General features: G+C 39.6%; 1 protein-coding gene across 4 annotated transcripts in view; it reads right to left on the bottom strand.

The window, feature by feature from the left end:
• Positions 1–19,094, bottom strand: part of Slmap (Sarcolemma associated protein) — a 575,111-nt gene that overhangs the window by 156,701 nt on the left and 399,316 nt on the right. For all 4 annotated transcript variants that reach the window (XR_008406974.2, XM_070086557.1, XM_070086559.1 and 1 more), the window contains 2 exons: positions 8,789–9,023; positions 6,986–7,129 (listed from right to left, as the gene is read on the bottom strand). Coding sequence is in view for 3 of the 4 variants with exons in the window: in XM_070086557.1 (XP_069942658.1) it covers positions 6,986–7,129; positions 8,789–9,023 (379 nt within the window). In the remaining variant the exon portion in view is untranslated. The remainder of the gene's footprint in view (positions 1–6,985; positions 7,130–8,788; positions 9,024–19,094) is intronic.

Below are 19,094 nucleotides of genomic sequence, written 5' to 3'. Positions count from 1 at the left end.
TCTGCATTGAAATCCCCAACCACCATTACTCTCACACTTTGTTCAAAACTCACCACACATTCACTCAACATTTCCCAAAATCTCTCTTTCTCCTCTACATTTCTCTCTTCTCCAGGTGCATATATGCTTACTATAACCCACTTTTCACAACCTTTATTTTACTCCACATAATCCTTGAATTAATACATTTATAGTCCCTCTTTTCCTGCCATAACTTATCCTTCAACATTATTTCTACTCCTGCTTTAGCTCTAACTCTATTTGAAACACCTGACCTAATCCCATTTATTCCTCTCCACTGAAGCTCTCCCACCCCCTTCAGCTTTGTCTCACTTAAAGCCAGGACATCCATAACATCCACAATCATCTCTTTCTTATCATTTGCACAACATCCACACACATTCAGACTTCCTACTTTGACAATTTTCTTCTTATTCTTTTTAGTAATTATTTTATAGGTAGTAGGTTGGTAGACAGCAACCGTCCAGAGAGGTACTACTGTTCTGTCAAGTGAGTGTAAAACGGAAACCTGTAATTGTTTGACATGATAGTAGGATTGCTGGTGTCTTTTTTGTCTCATAAACATGCAAGATTTCAGGTACGTCTTGCTACTTCTACTTACACTTAGGTCACACTACACATACATGTACAAGCATATATGTACACACCCCTCTGGGTTTTCTTCTATTTTCTTTCTAGTTCTTGTTCTTGTTTATTTCCTCTTATCTCCATGGGAAAGTGGAACAGAATTCTTCCTCCGTAAGTCATGCGTGTTGTAAGAGGCGACTAAAATGCCGGGAGCAAGGGGCTAGTAACCTCTTCTCCTGTATATATTACTAAATGTAAAAGGAGAAACTTTCGTTTTTCCTTTTGGGCCACCCCGCCTCGGTGGGATACGGCCGGTGTGTTGAAAGAAAGAAAGAATAATAATAATAATAATAATAATATGTAATACTTTAGCAATGCTGTGAAGAGAAATGCCACCCAAACAGCTATGTACCAGTATTTTCCTACTGAGCTGCTCTGTCAAAGTGGGATGTCTGAATGTGTGTGGATGTCGTGCGAATGATAAGAAAGAGATGATTGTGGATGCTATGAATGAGAAGAAGCTGGATGTCCTGGCTTTAAGTGAAACAAAGCTGAAGGGGGTCGGAGAGTTTCAGTGGAGAGGAATAAATGGGATTAGGTCAGGGGTTTCAAATAGTGTTAGACCTAAAGAAGGAGTAGCAATAATGTTGAAGGATAAGCTACGGCAGGAAAAGAGGGAGTATAAATGCATTAATTCAAGGATTATGTGGAGTAAAATAACGGTTGGATGTGAAAAGTGGGTTATAGTAAGCGTATATGCACTTGGAGAAGAGAGAAGTGTAGAGGAGAGAGACACGTTTTGGGAATTGTTGATTGTGTGGGGAGTTTTGAACCAAGTGTGAGAGTTCTTGTTGTTGGGGATTTCAATGCTAAAGTGGGTAAAAATGTTGTGGAGGGAGTAGTAGGTAAATCTGGGGTGCCAGGGGCAAATGAAAATGGGGAGTCTTTAATTGAGCTATGTGAAGAAACAGGTTTGGTAATAAGTAATATATATTTTATGAAAAAGAGGATAAATAAATATACAAAGTATGATATAACACATAATGAAAGTAGTCTGTTAGATTATATATTGGTGGAGAAAAGGTTGATGGGTAGGCTCCAGGATGTTTATAGAGGGGTAAATGATATATCAGATCATCATTTAGTTGTAGCTACAGTTAGAGTAAGAGGTAGATGAGACAAGAGGAAAATGGTAACAACAAGTAAGAGAGAAGTGAAAGTGTATAAACTAAGGGAGAAGGAAGTTCGGGTGAGATATAAGCAACTATTGGCAGAAATGTGGGCTAGTGCAAGTATGAGTAGTTTGGGGGGAAGGGGGGGGTTGAAGAGGGTTGGAATAGTTTTAAAAATGCAGTATTGGAATGTGGGGCATTAGTTTTTGGTTATAGGAGGGTGGGTGCAGGAGGAAAGAGGAGTGATTAGTAGAATGATCCACCAAAGGGTGTAATAAAAGAGAAAAAGGTAGCTTATGAGAGGTTTTTATAAAGCAAAAGTGCTATAAGAAGAGTAGAGTATATGGAGAGTAAAAGAAAGGTGAAGAGAGTGGTGAAAGAGTGCAAAAGGAGAGCAGATGATAGGGTGGGAGAGGCACTGTCAAGAAATTTTAATGAAAGTAAAAAAAAATTTTGGAGCGAGTTAAACAAGTTAAGAAAGCCTACGGAACGAATGGATTTGTCAGTCAAAAACAGAGTAGGGGAGTTAATAGATGGGGAGATGGAGGTATTGGGTAGATGGTGGGAATATTTTGAGGAACTTTTAAATGCCGACGAGGAAAGGGAGACGGTAATTTCATGCATTGGCCAGGGAGGTATACCATCTTTTAAGAGTGAAGAAGAGCAGGATTTGAGTCTGGAGGAGGTGCCTGAGGCATTACGTAGAATGAAAGGGGGTACAGCAGCTGGAACTGACAGGATCATGACAGAAATGTTAAAAGCAGGAGGGGATATAGTGTTAGAGTGGTTGGTATTTTTGTTTAATAAATGTATGAAAGAGGGGAAGGTACCTAGGGATTGGCAGAGAGCATGTATAGTCCCTTTATATAAAGGGAATGGGGCCAAAAGAGATAGTACACTAATTCCTCTATAATTTTTACAGAGTATACCAGAGAAAGTGTATGGTAGGGTTATTACTGAAAGAATTAGAGACAAGACAGAACGTAGGATTGCGGATGAGCAAGGAGTTTTCAGAGTGGGTAGGGAATGTGTAGATCAAGTGTTTACATTGAAGCATATATGTGAGCAGTATTTAGATAAAGGTAAGGAAGTTTTCATTGCATTCATGGATTTAGAAAAGGCATATGATAGAGTGGATAGGGGAGCTATGTGGCAGATGTTGCAAGTATATGGAATAGATAATAAGTTACTAAATGCTATAGAGTTTTTATGAGGATAGTGAGGCTCAGATTAGGGTGTGTAGAAGAGAGGGAGACTACCTCCCGGTAAAGGTGGGTCTTAGACAGGGATGTGTAATGTCACCATGGTTGTTTAATATATTTATAGATGGGGTTGTAAAAGAATTATAGGGGGATAAGTCTGTTATTTTCATATAGTCGGACTTGAGTCCTGGAAATGGGAAGTACAATGCCTGCACTTTAAAGGAGGGGTTTGGGATATTGGCAGTTTGGAGGGATATGTTGTGTATCTTTATATGTATATGCTTCTAAACTGTTGTATTCTGAGCACCTCTGCAAAAGCAGTGATAATGTGTGAGTGTGGTGAAAGTGTTGAATGATGATGAAAGTATTTTCTTTTTGGGGATTTTCTTTCTTTTTTTTTGGGTCACCCTGCCTCGGTGGGAGACGGCCGACTTGTTGAAAAAAAAAAAAAAAAAAAAAAAAAAAAAAAAAAAGTCTGTTGAGCATACCTGGTAAAGTGTATCGTAGAGTTATTATTGAAAGAATTAAGAGTAAGATGGAGAATAGGATAGCAGATGAACAAGGAGGCTTTAGGAAAGGTAGGGGGTGTGTGGACCAGGTGTTTACAGTGAAACACATAAGTGAACAGTATTTAGATAAGGCTAAAGAGGTCTTTGTGGCATTTATGGATTTGGAAAAGGCGTATGACAGGGTGGATAGGGGGGCAATGTGGCAGATGTTGCAGGTGTATGGTGTAGGAGGTAGGTTACTGAAAGCAGTGAAGAGTTTTTACGAGGATAGTGAGGCTCAAGTTAGAGTATGTAGGAAAGAGGGAAATTATTTCCCAGTAAAAGTAGGCCTTAGACAAGGATGTGTGATGTCACCGTGGTTGTTTAATATATTTATAGATGGGGTTGTAAGAGAAGTAAATGCGAGGGTCTTGGCAAGAGGTGTGGAGTTGAAAGATAAAGAATCACACAAAGTGGGAGTTGTCACAGTTGCTCTTTGCTGATGACACTGTGCTCTTGGGAGATTCTGAAGAGAAGTTGCAGAGATTGGTGGATGAATTTGGTAGGGTGTGCAAAAGAAGAAAATTAAAAGTGAATACAGGAAAGAATAAGGTTATGAGGATAACAAAAAGATTAGGTGATGAAAGATTGGATATCAGATTGGAGGGAGAGAGTATGGAGGAGGTGAATGTATTCAGATATTTGGGAGTGGACGTGTCAGCGGATGGGTCTATGAAAGATGAGGTGAATCATAGAATTGATGAGGGGAAAAGGGTGAGTGGTGCACTTAGGAGTCTGTGGAGACAAAGAACTTTGTCCTTGGAGGCAAAGAGGGGAATGTATGAGAGTATAGTTTTACCAATGCTCTTATATGGGTGTGAAGCATGGGTGATGAATGTTGCAGTGAGGAGAAGGCTGGAGGCAGTGGAGATGTCATGTCTGAGGGAAATGTGTGGTGTGAATATAATGCAGAGAATTCGTAGTTTGGAAATTAGGAGGAGGTGCGGGATTACCAAAACTGTTATCCAGAGGGCTGAGGAAGGGTTGTTGAGGTGGTTCGGACATGTAGAGAGAATGGAGCGAAACAGAGTGACTTCAAGAGTGTATCAGTCTGTAGTGGAAGGAAGGCGGGGTAGGGGTCGGCCTAGGAAAGGTTGGAGGGAGGGAGTAAAGGAGGTTTTGTGTGCGAGGGGCTTGGACTTCCAGCAGGCATGCGTGAGCGTGTTTGATAAGAGTGAATGGAGACAAATGGTTTTTAATACTTGACGTGCTGTTGGAGTGTGAGCAAAGTAACATTTATGAAGGGGGTTCAGGGAAACCGGCAGGCCGGACTTGAGTCCTGGAGATGGGAAGTACAGTGCCTGCACTCTGAAGGAGGGGTGTTAATGTTGCAGTTTAAAAACTGTAGTGTAAAGCACCCTTCTGGAAAGACAGTGATGGAGTGAATGATGGTGAAAGTTTTTCTTTTTCGGGCCACCCTGCCTTGGTGGGAATCGGCCAGTGTGATAATAAAAAAAAAAAAAAATTGTAAAAGAAGTAAATGCTAGGGTGTTCAGGAGAGAAGTGGGATTAAATTATGAGGAATCAAATACAAAATGGGAATTGACAGTGTTGCTTTTTTGCTGATGATACTGTGCTTATGGGAGATTCTAAAGAAAAGTTGCAAAGGTTAGTGGACGAGTTTGGGAGTGTGTGTAAAGGTAGAAAGTTGAAAGTGAACATCGAAAAGAGTAAGGTGATGAGGGTATCAAATGATTTAGATAAAGAAAAATTGGATATCAAATTGGAGAGGAGGAGTATGGAAGAAGTGAATGTTTTCAGATATTTGGGAGTTGACGTGTCGGGGGATGGATTTACGAAGGATGAGGTTAATCATAGAATTGATGAGGGAAAAAAGGTGAGTGGTGCGTTGAGGTATATGTGGATTCAAAAAACGTTATCTATGGAGGCAAAGAAGGGAATGTATGAAAGTATAGTAGTACCAACACTCTTATATGGGTGTGAAGCTTGGGTGGTAAATGCAGCAGCGAGGAGACGGTTGGAGGCAGTGGAGATGTCCTGTTTAAGGGCAATGTGTGGTGTAAATATTATGCAGAAAATTCGGAGTGTGGAAATTAGGAAAAGGTGTGGAGTTAATAAAAGTATTAGTCAGAGGGCAGAAGAGGGGTTGTTGAGGTGGTTTGGTCATTTAGAGAGAATGGATCAAAGTAGAATGACATGGAAAGCATATAAATCTACAGGGGAAGTAAAGTGGGATAGGGGTAATATTTAGTGAAGGGATTCAGGGAAACCGGTTATTTTCATAGAGTCGGACTTGAGTCCTGGAAATGGGAAGTACAATGCCTGCACTTTAAAGGAGGGGTTTGGGATATTGGCAGTTTGGAGGGATATGTTGTGTATCTTTATATGTGTATGCTTCTAAACTGTTGTATTCTGAGCACCTCTGCAAAAACAGTGATAATGTGTGAGTGTGGTGAAAGTGTTGAATGATGATGAAAGTATTTTCTTTTTGGGGATTTTCTTTCTTTTTTGGGTCACCCTGCCTCGGTGGGAGACGGCCGACTTGTTGAGGAAAAAAAAAAATTTATAGTGCCTGGAATTCCACTGGAATGAATTAATTTCATTTCAATTAATTTAAATGAGGAAAATTGACTCTGCAAATGAGCAAATCCAGATGCGAGCAAGGTCACAGAACAGGTTAGTAGAGGTTCCACTGTATTTCCATTGTGATATGTTATAATTCGTTATATTTTTATGGATAGAGGACAGTCTGACATAACACATTCAAAAAATTTGCTGTAAGCCATATGAGATCAATCCATTTTGATCTTTATGGAAATTAAGAGGATGGGTTGATAATATATTTTCTAATAAATTAAGAAAATGAAGCAAGCAAAAAAAAAAAATGAACATAAGAAATGGCTATTAGAAATGTGTCACAGAATTATCATATTTGAGAAGGTAACCAAACAATAATGCATTTACACAACCATGTACCATTACCAAGTGTCACACACATTTTGTAGTGAACTATCCACATATAAAATAATACATTTGCTTCAAAACATACAACATAATCTATACTATGGCTAAGATCTATTACAAAATTATTATCTTGAAATATTGATAACTATTATGCTATAGTAATATTTTCGGACTCCTGGAACATCTGATAGGTTTGAATAAAAAGATACAAAATATATGCACTAACAATAAGTCGTTTAAAAGTGATACTGTACCTACCACACTACAACAAAGATATATTCAGTGCTACTCTGCTCTAAAAGATATGACAAACTTTTACATGTGGCAATGAAAGCTCTATCAATTACACATACACATGCCTATTATAACCATACTGATAGAAGTTAAATTTCTATATTGAACTACATACTCCAAGTGGTATTAGAGGAAATCCATTAATCAAAATAAACACACCCTCAATTAGAGGCACTACAAATCCTTCATTAATAAAATCTAACACATGCATTTATAATCTACTTTTTTTATATGCCTGTAGACCTTGGATACTTACGTTTGAGCTGAGAAACATTGGCCTCAGCTTGCCTGAGTTCATCCTGAGCAGTTTGAAGGCGATCTTTGAGAGTATGGATCTCTCTCTGTGTAGTTTCGAGGGCTTGTTTGAAATCAGAAGGTTCTATACTTAACATGTCAAAACCTGTGGGTGCCACAAAATTATGATTAAACAAGAGATTGGAGGAATGAATTTCACAACAATCACAACAGTAAAATTAAAATACCAATTAGTCGAGTATTAATTTGATTGTGGTAATGCTTGCATAAACTTCCCAGATTTAAATTTAGCCTTAAACAACAGTCTCTCCTCACATCATAAGACACACACATTGTTGACATATCCAAGTTTGGGCCTGCTTAGAACTCAAAATACATGCCAATACTTTTTATATATAGAGTAGTTCTGGTGCACCATTTTTTTGTTTTTGTTTTTGTGGATATGCATATCTGTCATCTTTATACATATTAAGAGCTGTTAGCACTTTTAAGCAAATTGGTGGAATAAATTACCATATGATGTGTACCATGAGCATAGGCTATTAATAAACACTAAAAGCACATACCAGTTATGAATTGAATATTTATGATAAACCCCAGCAGACTGCAACAAGTACAGCAAATAATGTATACTAGCAGCTTGCAAGAGGTGCAACAAATGTACACTAGCATTTTGCAAGAGATGCTGCAATGTACAATAGCAGCTTGCAAGAGGTGCAGCAAACAATGTACACTAGCAGCTTGCAAGAATACGGCCATTTAAGATAGAGATATAAATGTACAGAGTAAAAAAAAAAAAAAGTTAAGCAGGGAGGGAGGGAGGGGAGGGAGGGGAAGGAGGGAAACGAGGGAGGGGAGGGAGGGAGGGAGGGAGGGAGGGGAGGGAGGGGAGGGAGGGGAGGGAGGGAGGGGAGGGAGGGGAGGGAGGGAGGGGAGGGAGGGGAGGGAGGGAGGGGAGGGACGGAGGGGAGGGACAGAGGGGAGGGAGGGGAGGGAGGGAAGGGAGGGAAGGGAGGGAAGGGAGGGGAGGGAGGGGAGGGAGGGAAGGGAAGGGAGGGAAGGGCAGGAAGGGAGGGAAGGAAGGAAGGAAGGAAAAAAGAGAAAGAAGGTAGGGGTGCTGAATTCTCAAGCTTTTCAATACCCTCTAGCTGAAGAAGAATTACCAATATATCCATTAGGGTGATCCACAAAAAAATGAAAGGTTGATTTTTTACTGTCACCCTCTCATTCTTTCAATTAAAAAACATTTTATGCCAAGCTGTAGCAACCTCAAACTTTTTATCCCAATTAATGGTAATTCCCATTTTCTCTCTAGGGATAATGAAGTCAACAGCACCCAGTCTTCATCTCGACAACAGATTTTGTCCATTATATCCAGAATCTATTAAACAAAGATGAGTTAAATCACGGTTTTACGTATTTGTAATAAACAAAAATCCCAGTTTTGTAAGTGATAAAAATTTAATGTTGGGTCACCTCTAAAAGTCCATTTATCACAAAACACTGCAGGAATACTTTTAAGTCAAAAAGGAACACAATGAAAGGGAGGCAAGAGAAGTTCAGAAATCAACTTTCTGCCCCATCAGTGAATCACTGATGGGGCAGAATTGTTAAATTTATGAATTGTTAAATTTATGCAAATAACCCTGTATAAGAATACTGTTGTGGCCAGTATGTAGTGTGACCTGCAAGCATCAAGGTGTCAACCAGGAGTTCTAGTCAGAGACCAGGACACAAATGGTTAGTGATCCCTGCAAGCACAATTAAATTTAAAGATTGAAAAGGCAATAAATTTTATTTATACCTGAGGAATCTTTTACTGGTTTTATAAGTCCACTAATTTCACCATTTTTAATATTTTCATATTTAGCCTTCATGGCACTTAATTGCTCTTTGGTAAAGTCACTTTCTGCTGTTATACTTTCTATTCTAGCCATCAATTTATTTTCTTCACTAGATTTCTCTAACAATTTACTTTGTAGTTCCTTTTTCTCCTGTTCATAGTTTTCTTCTGCATCCTTTAATTGATCCTCAGCATTCTGTGGAAAAAATAAAAGAGGTTATATAATCTGATCCTCAAGAAGCAGCATATTAAATATAGCATGGCACAGTAGTAAACTGTAATAGTATAATCCAGTTAAACTTTACAGATAAGGTACCTAACCAAAGTATACAAAAAGAGATACAGTACAGCAATTCTAGACTTGTATTGCATCAGCAGCTGTCTGGTGGTGACACTAATTTGACCAGCATGTTCAAACATTTTTTATTTTATGAACATGTTAGTACCAGTATATCCTGTTCTAAACTCTTTAACCAGCCAACTCTTTCTCCCTCAAGTTCATGTATTTATGTATGTAAATATGAATGTACACTATACAATACAGTAATACTGACCTCAATGTAACCAATTTTTAAAGCTATTTTAATTTTCTTATTTTCAATGTTTACTGCAGTATATTTGTAAATTGCATATACAGTACTATATCACATATATGATAGGGTACTTTAGTGTTTTTCTATTTTTTTTTACATCATTCTGATTTAAGACACCTGGATAATCCCCCTTTTAGTCTGTTATATCAAGGAATTGTATTATGTAATTATCTGTTTGAGTTTATGTGAATTGAGCTCTAACTCTTGGTCCAGCTTTTTAACTTCTGACTGGTAAAATAACTACTATATTAAATGTATATAATACTGACAAGATGGTGTATAAGACATATGAAAAACTTGTGTAACATTATTTAATTGAGTATCAAACCATACCACAGGTGGGGGTAGAACCCATGGTCAGTCATAAAACTCCAGACCGATGCGTTAGCCACTGGGCCAGCTGGCTACAATAAGGTTTATCCAACTAGGCATATTTATACACTATAGGAAGGTTAGCACAGGCACACTGTGACCACAAATGCAAGTTTTTTACATACGAATCTACCGCCAGGGTAGCTGTGACGAACTGTAGCTCAAGTCCCCTCAAAACAGTCATCCTTATCAACTGATCAAGCTGCAACTGGGTGAAACATTTCTTAACTAAAGATAAAGATAAAGTAGACCCTCATATTACACAGTAGCCACGTTCCAGAAAATGCTGTGTTAGATGAATCTGTGTTATATAAACTGAGGAACTTATGGCAAAAATAGGGTTACATTCCTGGGACCCCCAAAAAGCCAAATGACTTTTTTTTTAGACATCCAGATCTTACAAAAATAAATATGATAATATTGTTTTTGTTGCTTAAGACTACAAATGCAACAGAAATAATATTATTTACCTTAAATTGTGGTTGCCGGTGTATGTCAGTGATTGTGAAGAGAGTAGAGATGCATGGTGTGGCCCTACTGGGCTGAGGTGGATGGTTGTTGGTAGTCAGCAGAAGTGGATGGTTGAGGTTCTGGTACTAAAGCCAATAGTTGTATTGGAGTGTGCATAAATTCTGTAATGGATCTCTGGCTTCTTTTACCCTGCAGTACACTATACATTATTCCAGAAGCTTGGTACTGCCAGGTTTGAGTCAAGAGTCCACTGATGCAACTAGTTTTTTCATCACTTTTCTTGTGTAGTTACACTTGAATGACTTAATAACTCCTTGATCCAGTGATTGTATTAAAGATGCTATATTTGGAGGTAAAAATACAGATTTTACATGTGGGGTCACATCCAGCAAAGCTTCTGGACAAGTACGGGAATTATCAAGAATGAAGAGAGCCTTGAATGCAAGGTTCTTGTTGTGCAGATAAAATTTGACTTCAGGAATAAAGTAATGCTTTAAACCAGTCAATAAATATTTACTCTGTCATCCATGCTGACTGGTTTGACTTCCAAATTACTGATAAAGTGTTTTTATCTACACCTTTCAAAGAATGAAGATTCTTGGAGTGGTAAATAACCATGGGCTTTCGCTTGAAATCACCCGACGCATTATTGCAAAGGAGCATAGGGAAGTGATCCCTAGCTGTCTTGAAGCCCAGTGCAGCCCCACAAAAACGGTGGTCTCACCCATGGCCAGGCAGCGGCCTGAGCAAAGAAAATATCCTGCAAACAACACTCCAAATTTTTTCCCCTCCCACAAACCGAACTGTGTTAATTTTACAAAGTGTTGTGTAAAATTATGCAGCATTTTTTCAAAAGTGTAATAACCAAAATGTGCCAAATAAATCTGTGTAATATGAGGGTCTACTTTCCATGGGGAAGTGGAACAGAATTCTTCCTCCGTAAGTCATGCGTGTCGTAAGAGGCGACTAAAATGCCGGGAGCAAGGGGCTAGCAACCCCTTCTCCTGTATATATTACTCAATTTAAAAGGAGAAACTTTCGTTTGTCCTTTTGGGCCACCCCACCTCAGTGGGATACGGCTGGTGCGTTGAAAGAAAGATGAGGGTCTACTGTACCAAGGTGTTGCACGTGTGTCTTATTCACCATGATGTAAAAACAACACTGTCAGATCTGTTTTTGAGCATCATTATGGAGCCTTCTTCCATTGGATCACTGTTTAGGTCATTCTACTACATCCTTATTAAGATGAACTATTATAATTATCATCACTAAAAAGGTACTAAATCCATGTAAATCACTTAGGGCTGCATGGTAAGTACTGATGGTAGCATTCAGAAGTGTGAAGAGTGTACACAAGGAAGTCAAATAGTGCACTAAGTCAGCTGAGCAAAGTACAGTGGAACCTCAAAAATCGAACATATCACATATCGAACGTTTCGAAAATAGGACCATTTTTTCGGACAAACTGTGTCCCTATTATCGAACGTGCCCCTATTTTTGGACCGCCGGGTACAGGACCTGTCTGCCGGCCCACTCTGTCCGCGTCCCCGTGCAGGCGCTGTGAGCAGTCTAGCTTTGTTTATGCTTGAGTGAACACTAACCTGCGCTCTCATTCACGCATTTTATGATTATTTCGTTGTGTTTAGTGCTTGTGGGACTGTGAAATAAGCTACCATGGGCCCAAAGAAACTTGCTAGTGGTACCCCTGTGGTAAAGAAAGTGAGAAACACCATAGATGTGAAGAAGGAAATAATACAGAAGTATGAGAGTGGTGTGAGACTTGTTGAGCTTGCCAGGATGTATGGGAAAAAAATAGTTGACCATCGGTTCTATCCTGGCGAAGAAAGAACAAATCAAGGAAGCTGATGTTGCGAAAGGTGTTAATTTTTTTTTTTTTCAACAAGTCGGCCGTCTCCCACTGAGGCAGGGTGACCCAAAAAAGAAAGAAAATCCCCAAAAAGAAAATACTTTCATCATCATTCAACACTTTCACCACACTCGCACATTATCACTGTTTTTGCAGAGGTGCTCAGAATACAACAGTCTAGAAGCATAAACATATAAAGATACACAACATATCCCTCCAAACTGCCAATATCCCAAACCCCTCCTTTAAAGTGCAGGCATTGTACTTCCCATTTCCAGGACTCAAGTCCGACTATATGAAAATAACCGGTTTCCCTGAATCCCTTCACTAAATATTACCCTGCTCACACTCCAACAGATCGTCAGGTCCCAAGTACCATTCGTCTCCATTCACTCCTATCTAACACGCTCACGCACGCTTGCTGGAAGTCCAAGCCCCTTACCCACAAAACCTCCTTTACCCCCTCTCTCCAACCCTTTCGAGGACGACCCCTACCCCGCCTTCCTTCCCCTATAGATTTATATGCTTTCCATGTCATTCTACTGTGATCCATTCTCTCTAAATGACCAAACCACCTCAACAACCCCTCTTCTGCCCTCTGACTAATACTTTTATTAACTCCACACCTTCTCCTAATTTCCACACTCCGAATTTTCTGCATAATATTTACACCACACATTGCCCTTAAACAGGACATCTCCGCTGCCTCCAACCGTCTCCTCGCTGCTGCATTTACCACCCAAGCTTCACACCCATATAAGAGTGTTGGTACTACTATACTTTCATACATTCCCTTCTTTGCCTCCATAGATAACGTTTTTTGACTCCACATATACCTCAACGCACCACTCACCTTTTTTCCCTCATCAATTCTATGATTAACCTCATCCTTCATAAATCCATCCGCCGACACGTCAACTCCCAAGTATCTGAAAACATTCACTTCTTCCATACTCCTCCTCCCCAATTTGATATCCAATTTTTCTTTATCTAAATCATTTGACACCCTCATCACCTTACTCTTTTCTATGTTCACTTTCAACTTTCTACCTTTACACACATTCCCAAACTCATCCACTAACCTTTGCAATTTTTCTTTAGAATCTCCCATAAGCACAGTATCATCAGCAAAAAGTAACTGTGTCAATTCCCATTTTGAATTTGATTCCCCATAATTTAATCCCACCCCTCTCCCAAACACCCTAGCATTTACTTCCTTTACAACCCCATCTATAAATATATTAAACAACCATGGTGACATTACACATCCCTGTCTAAGACCTACTTTTACCGGGAAGTAGTCTCCCTCTCTTCTACACACCCTAACCTGAGCCTCACTATCCTCATAAAAACTCTTTACAGCATTTAATAACTTACCACCTATTCCATATACTTGCAACATCTGCCACATTGCTCCTCTATCCACTCTATCATATGCCTTTTCTAAATCCATAAATGCAATAAAAACTTCCCTATCTTTATCTAAATACTGTTCACATATATGCTTCAATGTAAACACCTGATCTACACATCCCCTACCCACTCTAAAACCTCCTTGCTCATCCGCAATCCTACATTCTGTCTTACCTCTAATTCTTTCAATTATAACCCTACCGTACACTTTTCCTGGTATACTCAGTAAGCTTATTCCTCTATAATTTTTACAGTCTCTTTTGTCCCCTTTCCCTTTATATAAAGGGACTATACATGCTCTCTGCCAATCCCTAGGTACCTTCCCCTCTTTCATACATTTATTAAACAAAAGTACCAACCACTCCAACACTATATCCCCCCCTGCTTTTAACATTTCTGTCATGATCCCATCAGTTCCAGCTGCTTTACCCCCTTTCATTTTACGTAATGCCTCACGTACCTCCCCCACACTTACATTCTGCTCTTCTTCACTCCTAAAAGATGGTATACCTCCCTGACCAGTGCATGAAATTACTGCCTCTGTTTCTTCCTTAACATTTAAAAGTTCCTCAAAATATTCTCGCCATCTACCCAATACCTCCATCTCCCCATCTACTAACTCCCCTACTCTGTTTTTAACTGACAAATCCATATTTTCCCTAGGCTTTCTTAACTTGTTTAACTCACTCCAAAATTTTTTCTTATTTTCATTAAAATTTCTTGACAGTGCCTCTCCCACTCTATCATCTGCTCTCCTTTTGCACTCTCTCACCACTCTCTTTACCTTTCTTTTACTCTCCATATACTCTGCTCTTCTTATAACACTTCTGCTTTGTAAAAACCTCTCATAAGCTACCTTTTTCTCTTTTATCACACCCTTTACTTCATCATTCCACCAATCACTCCTCTTTCCTCCTGCCCCCACCCTCCTATAACCACAAACTTCTGCCCCACATTCTAATACTGCATTTTTAAAACTATTCCAACCCTCTTCAACCCCCCCACTACTCATCTTTGCACTAGCCCACCTTTCTGCCAATAGTCGCTTATATCTCACCCGAACTTCCTCCTCCCTTAGTTTATACACTTTCACTTCCCTCTTACTTGTTGTTGCCACCTTCCTCTTTTCCCATCTACCTCTTACTCTAACTGTAGCTACAACTAAATAATGATCCGATATATCAGTTGCCCCTCTATAAACATGTACATCCTGGAGCCTACCCATCAACCTTTTATCCACCAATACATAATCTAATAAACTACTTTCATTACGTGCTACATCATACCTTGTATATTTATTTATCCTCTTTTTCATAAAATATGTATTACTTATTACCAAATTTCTTTCTACACATAGCTCAATTAAAGGCTCCCCATTTACATTTACCCCTGGCACCCCAAATTTACCTACTACTCCCTCCATAACATTTTTACCCACTTTAGCATTAAAATCCCCAACCACCATTACTCTCACACTTGATTCAAAACTCCCCACGCATTCACTCAACATTTCCCAAAATCTCTCTCTCTCCTCTACACTTCTCTCTTCTCCAGGTGCATACACGCTTATTATAACCCACTTTTCACATCCAATCTTTATTTTACTCCACATAATCCTTGAATTAATACATTTATAGTCCCTCTTTTCCTGCCATAGCTTATCCTTCAACATTATTGCTACTCCTTCTTTAGCTCTAACTCTATTTGAAACCCCTGACCTAATCCCATTTATTCCTCTCCACTGAAACTCTCCCACCCCCTTCAGCTTTGTTTCACTTAAAGCCAGGACATCCAGCTTCTTCTCATTCATAACATCCACAATCATCTCTTTCTTATCATCTGCACAACATCCACGCACATTCAGACTTCCCACTTTGACAATTTTCTTCTTCTTATTCTTTTTAGTAATCTTTACAGGAAAAGGGGTTACTAGCCCATTGTTCCCGGCATTTTAGTTGACTTTTACAACACGCATGGCTTACGGAGGAAAGATTCTTATTCCACTTCCCCATGGATATAAAAGGAAAATTAATAAGACCAAGAACTATTAAGATAAAATCAAAGAAAACTCAGATGAGTGTGTATAAATAAATGTGTACATGTATGTGTAGTGTGACCTAAGTGTAAGTAGAAGTAGCAAGACATGCCTGTAATCTTGCATATTTATGAGACAGACAAAAGACATCAGCAATCCTACCATCATGTAAAACAATCACAGGCTTCGTTTTACACTCACTTGGCAGGACGGTAGTACCTCCCTGGTGTTAATATGCTAATCAAAAAAAGACCACAAATAGTTGAAGAGGTTGAGTTGTTGTTGCTGGTGTGGATCAAGAATAGAGAGATTGCAGGTGATAATGTTTCAGAGATGATTATTTGCGAAAAGGCAAGGAAGTTGCATGCCAATCTGGTACAGAAAACTCCTGGAACCAGTGCTGATAGTGAATTTAAGGCCAGCAGAGGCTGGTTTGACAGATTTAAGAAGCGTAGTAGCATACACAATGTAGTAAGACATGGTGAGGCAGCCAGTTCAGACAAACGGGCAGCTGAGAAGTTTGTACAGGAGTTAAAGGGGTACATAGACAGTGAAGAATTCAAACCTGAACAAGTGTTTAATTGTGACAAAACAGGCTTGTTTTGGAAGAAAATGCCAAAAAGGACCTTCATCACACAGGAGGAAAAGGCACTGCCAGGACACAAGCCTATGAAAGACAGGCTTACTCTTTTGTTCTGTGCTAATGCTAGTGGTGATTTTAAAGTGAAGCCTTTACTTGTGTATCATTCAGAAAATCCCAGAGTGTTTAAGAAAAATAATGTCTTTAAGAACAAGTTATGTGTCTTGTGGAAAGCTAATCATAAGGCATGAGTCACAAGACAAATTTTCAAAGAGTGGGTCTATGAAGTGTTTGGCCCCAGTGTGAAAAAATACCTCCAGGAAAAGAAATTGCCACTCAAGTGCCTCCTGTTAATAGACAATGCTCCTGCTCATCCTCCAAACTTATTAGACCTCTTGTCTAAGGACTTCAGTTTTATAAAAGTGAAGTTCTTGCCTCGTAACACCACTCCTCTTCTCCAGCCCATGGACCAGCAGGTCATTTCTAACTTCAAAAAACTATACACAAAAGCAGTGTTTGAAAAGTGCTTTGAAGTGACCACAGACACTAAGTTGACCCCTAGAGAGTTCTGGAGGAATCACTTCAACATCTACAACTCCATAAGCCTTATAGGTAAGGCTTGGGAGGGAGTGACTTCCAGGACTTTGAACTCTGCTTGGAGACAATTGTGGCCAGATTGTGTCCAAAAGAGGGATTTTGAAGGGTTTGAGGCTGACCCTGACCCTGACCCAGCTCACCCTCTGCCTGTTGTGGACTCTATTGTGGCATTGAGGAACACCCTGGGGTTGGAGGCGAGTGGTGAGGATGTGGAAGAGTTGGTGGAGGACCACAGGGAAGAGCTAACCACTGAAGATGAAGAGCTACAAGAGCTTCATCTGGAACAGTATCAGACCACAGCTGAGGACCTTGCTTCAGAGGAGGAGGAAGAGGGAGTGGATGAGGTGCCTTCTTCAAAGATTAAGGAGATTGGTGCCAAGTGGAATGATGTCCAAATGTTTGTGCAGAAGTACCACCCTGAGCAAGCTGAAACAAGCCATCTTTGCAACAAGTTCAGTGACAGAACCATGTCCCATTTTAGGGAAATGTTAAAGAGGCGCCAGAAACAGAGGACTGTGGACAGTTATTTTGTGAGACAGGGGTCCAGTGACTCTCAAGCTGGTCCTAGTGGCATTAAAAGACAGAGAAGGGAAGTAACCCCAGAGAGGGCTTTACCTGAAGTCCTCATGGAGGGGGATTCTCCTTCCAAACACTAACCTCAACTCCCTCTCTCCTCCTCCCTATCTTCCAGATGCCATCACCAATCTTCAATAAAGGTAAGTAAAAATGTTATTTTATATGTATTACTATACATAATTAAAAACTATAGTATTTGTTGTATGTAAAACTGTAATTAATCTCTATAAAATGTATTTTTTGCGTGAATATTTTTGGGTTTTTGGAACGGATTAATTGTATTTCCATTATTTCTTATGGGAAATATTGCTTCAAATTTCAGACTTTTCGAATTTAGAACTAGCTCCTGGAATGGATTAAGTTCGATTTTTGAGGTTCCACTGTATCATTTATGAAGGGATTGAGGGAAGCCAGTTAGCCAGACTAATCCTGGAGGTGGGAAGTGCAGTGCCTGCATTTTATCAAAACTAATAAACTGAATACATCAACTCCAGGCTGAAGAAATGATTACCTCAAACTTCTCATCTTCTACTGTTCTTGTCTGTATTAGAATGAAGAAGCCCCTGGCTGGCAAAACTTTTCCAGAATAAAGATACCCAAATATTCCATAACTGTCTCATTTATCAACTTATCAATTTTCTAAAGCCATTTTTAAAAGCAGTAAAAGTAGGCCTTAGACAAAAAATACATGGTGTCACCATGGTTTTTTTAACACATTTATAGATGGGCTTGTAAAAGAAGTGAATGCTAAGGTGTTGGAGAGAGGTGTGGAATTCAAATATATGAAATCTAATACAAAATGCGAGTTGACACAGTTGCTTTTTGCTGATGACACTGTGATTCTGGGAGATTCTTAACCCCCTTCGGTGTTGGTCCCATAACATTATGGCTCTGAAGTCAGTGCTGGTCCCTTAACCCTTAAATGGTCCAACCGTATATATACATTCTCTCGTGTAGCGCCCCTAGTTTTGAGAAAAAAAAATCGTTTTTTTAATAGGAAAAAAGAGCATATGGTACCCAGGTGTCCCCAATTCTTTTCATATGGCACACAGTGAGTGCGCACACCCATTCTCTCATGTCAAGGCGACTCAGGCTTATCATTGCAATGTTGAATGAATGACAAAGAAAATGTATATACAGCAGGGCCCCGCTTTACGGCGTTTCACTTTACGGCGTTCCGCTAATACGGTCATTTCAAATTATGACCAAAACTTGCTATACGGCTCCCCCCACCTGACTTTCTAATACGGTCACCACACCCCACCCTGTTTGTTTACATTCTTCATGAGCTCAGTAAGCACTAAGTCTCTCCATTTTGTCTGGAAACTCCAAAATTTAAAATGTTTTTAAAAGTTATTTCATATTTTATATATACAGTGGACCCCCGCATACCGTTGGCATCACATACCGTTTATTCCGCATACCGCTCACTTTAATCGCAAAAATTTTGCCTCGCATACCGCTCAAAAACCCGCTCACCGCTGTTCGTCCGAGACGCATCCAATGTGCGCCTTAGCCAGCCTCACATGTTCCGCCGGTGGCATTGTTTACCAGCCAGCCTCCGCGGTAGCATCCAAGCATACAATCGTAACATTTCGTATTATTACAGTGTTTTTGGTGATTTTATCTGGAAAATAAGTGACCATGGGCCCCAAGAAAGCTTCTAGTGCCAACCCTACAGCAATAAGGGTGAGAATTACTATAGAGATGAAGAAAAAGATCATCGATAAGTATGAAAGTGGAGTGCGTGTCTCCGAGCTGGC

This window comes from Cherax quadricarinatus, chromosome 19, assembly GCF_038502225.1.
Source record: "Cherax quadricarinatus isolate ZL_2023a chromosome 19, ASM3850222v1, whole genome shotgun sequence".
In the NCBI taxonomy this organism is placed as follows: Eukaryota; Metazoa; Arthropoda; class Malacostraca; order Decapoda; family Parastacidae; genus Cherax; species Cherax quadricarinatus.
Note: the sequence above shows the minus strand (reverse complement) of the source record. Positions and strands in the feature narration are given on the sequence as shown.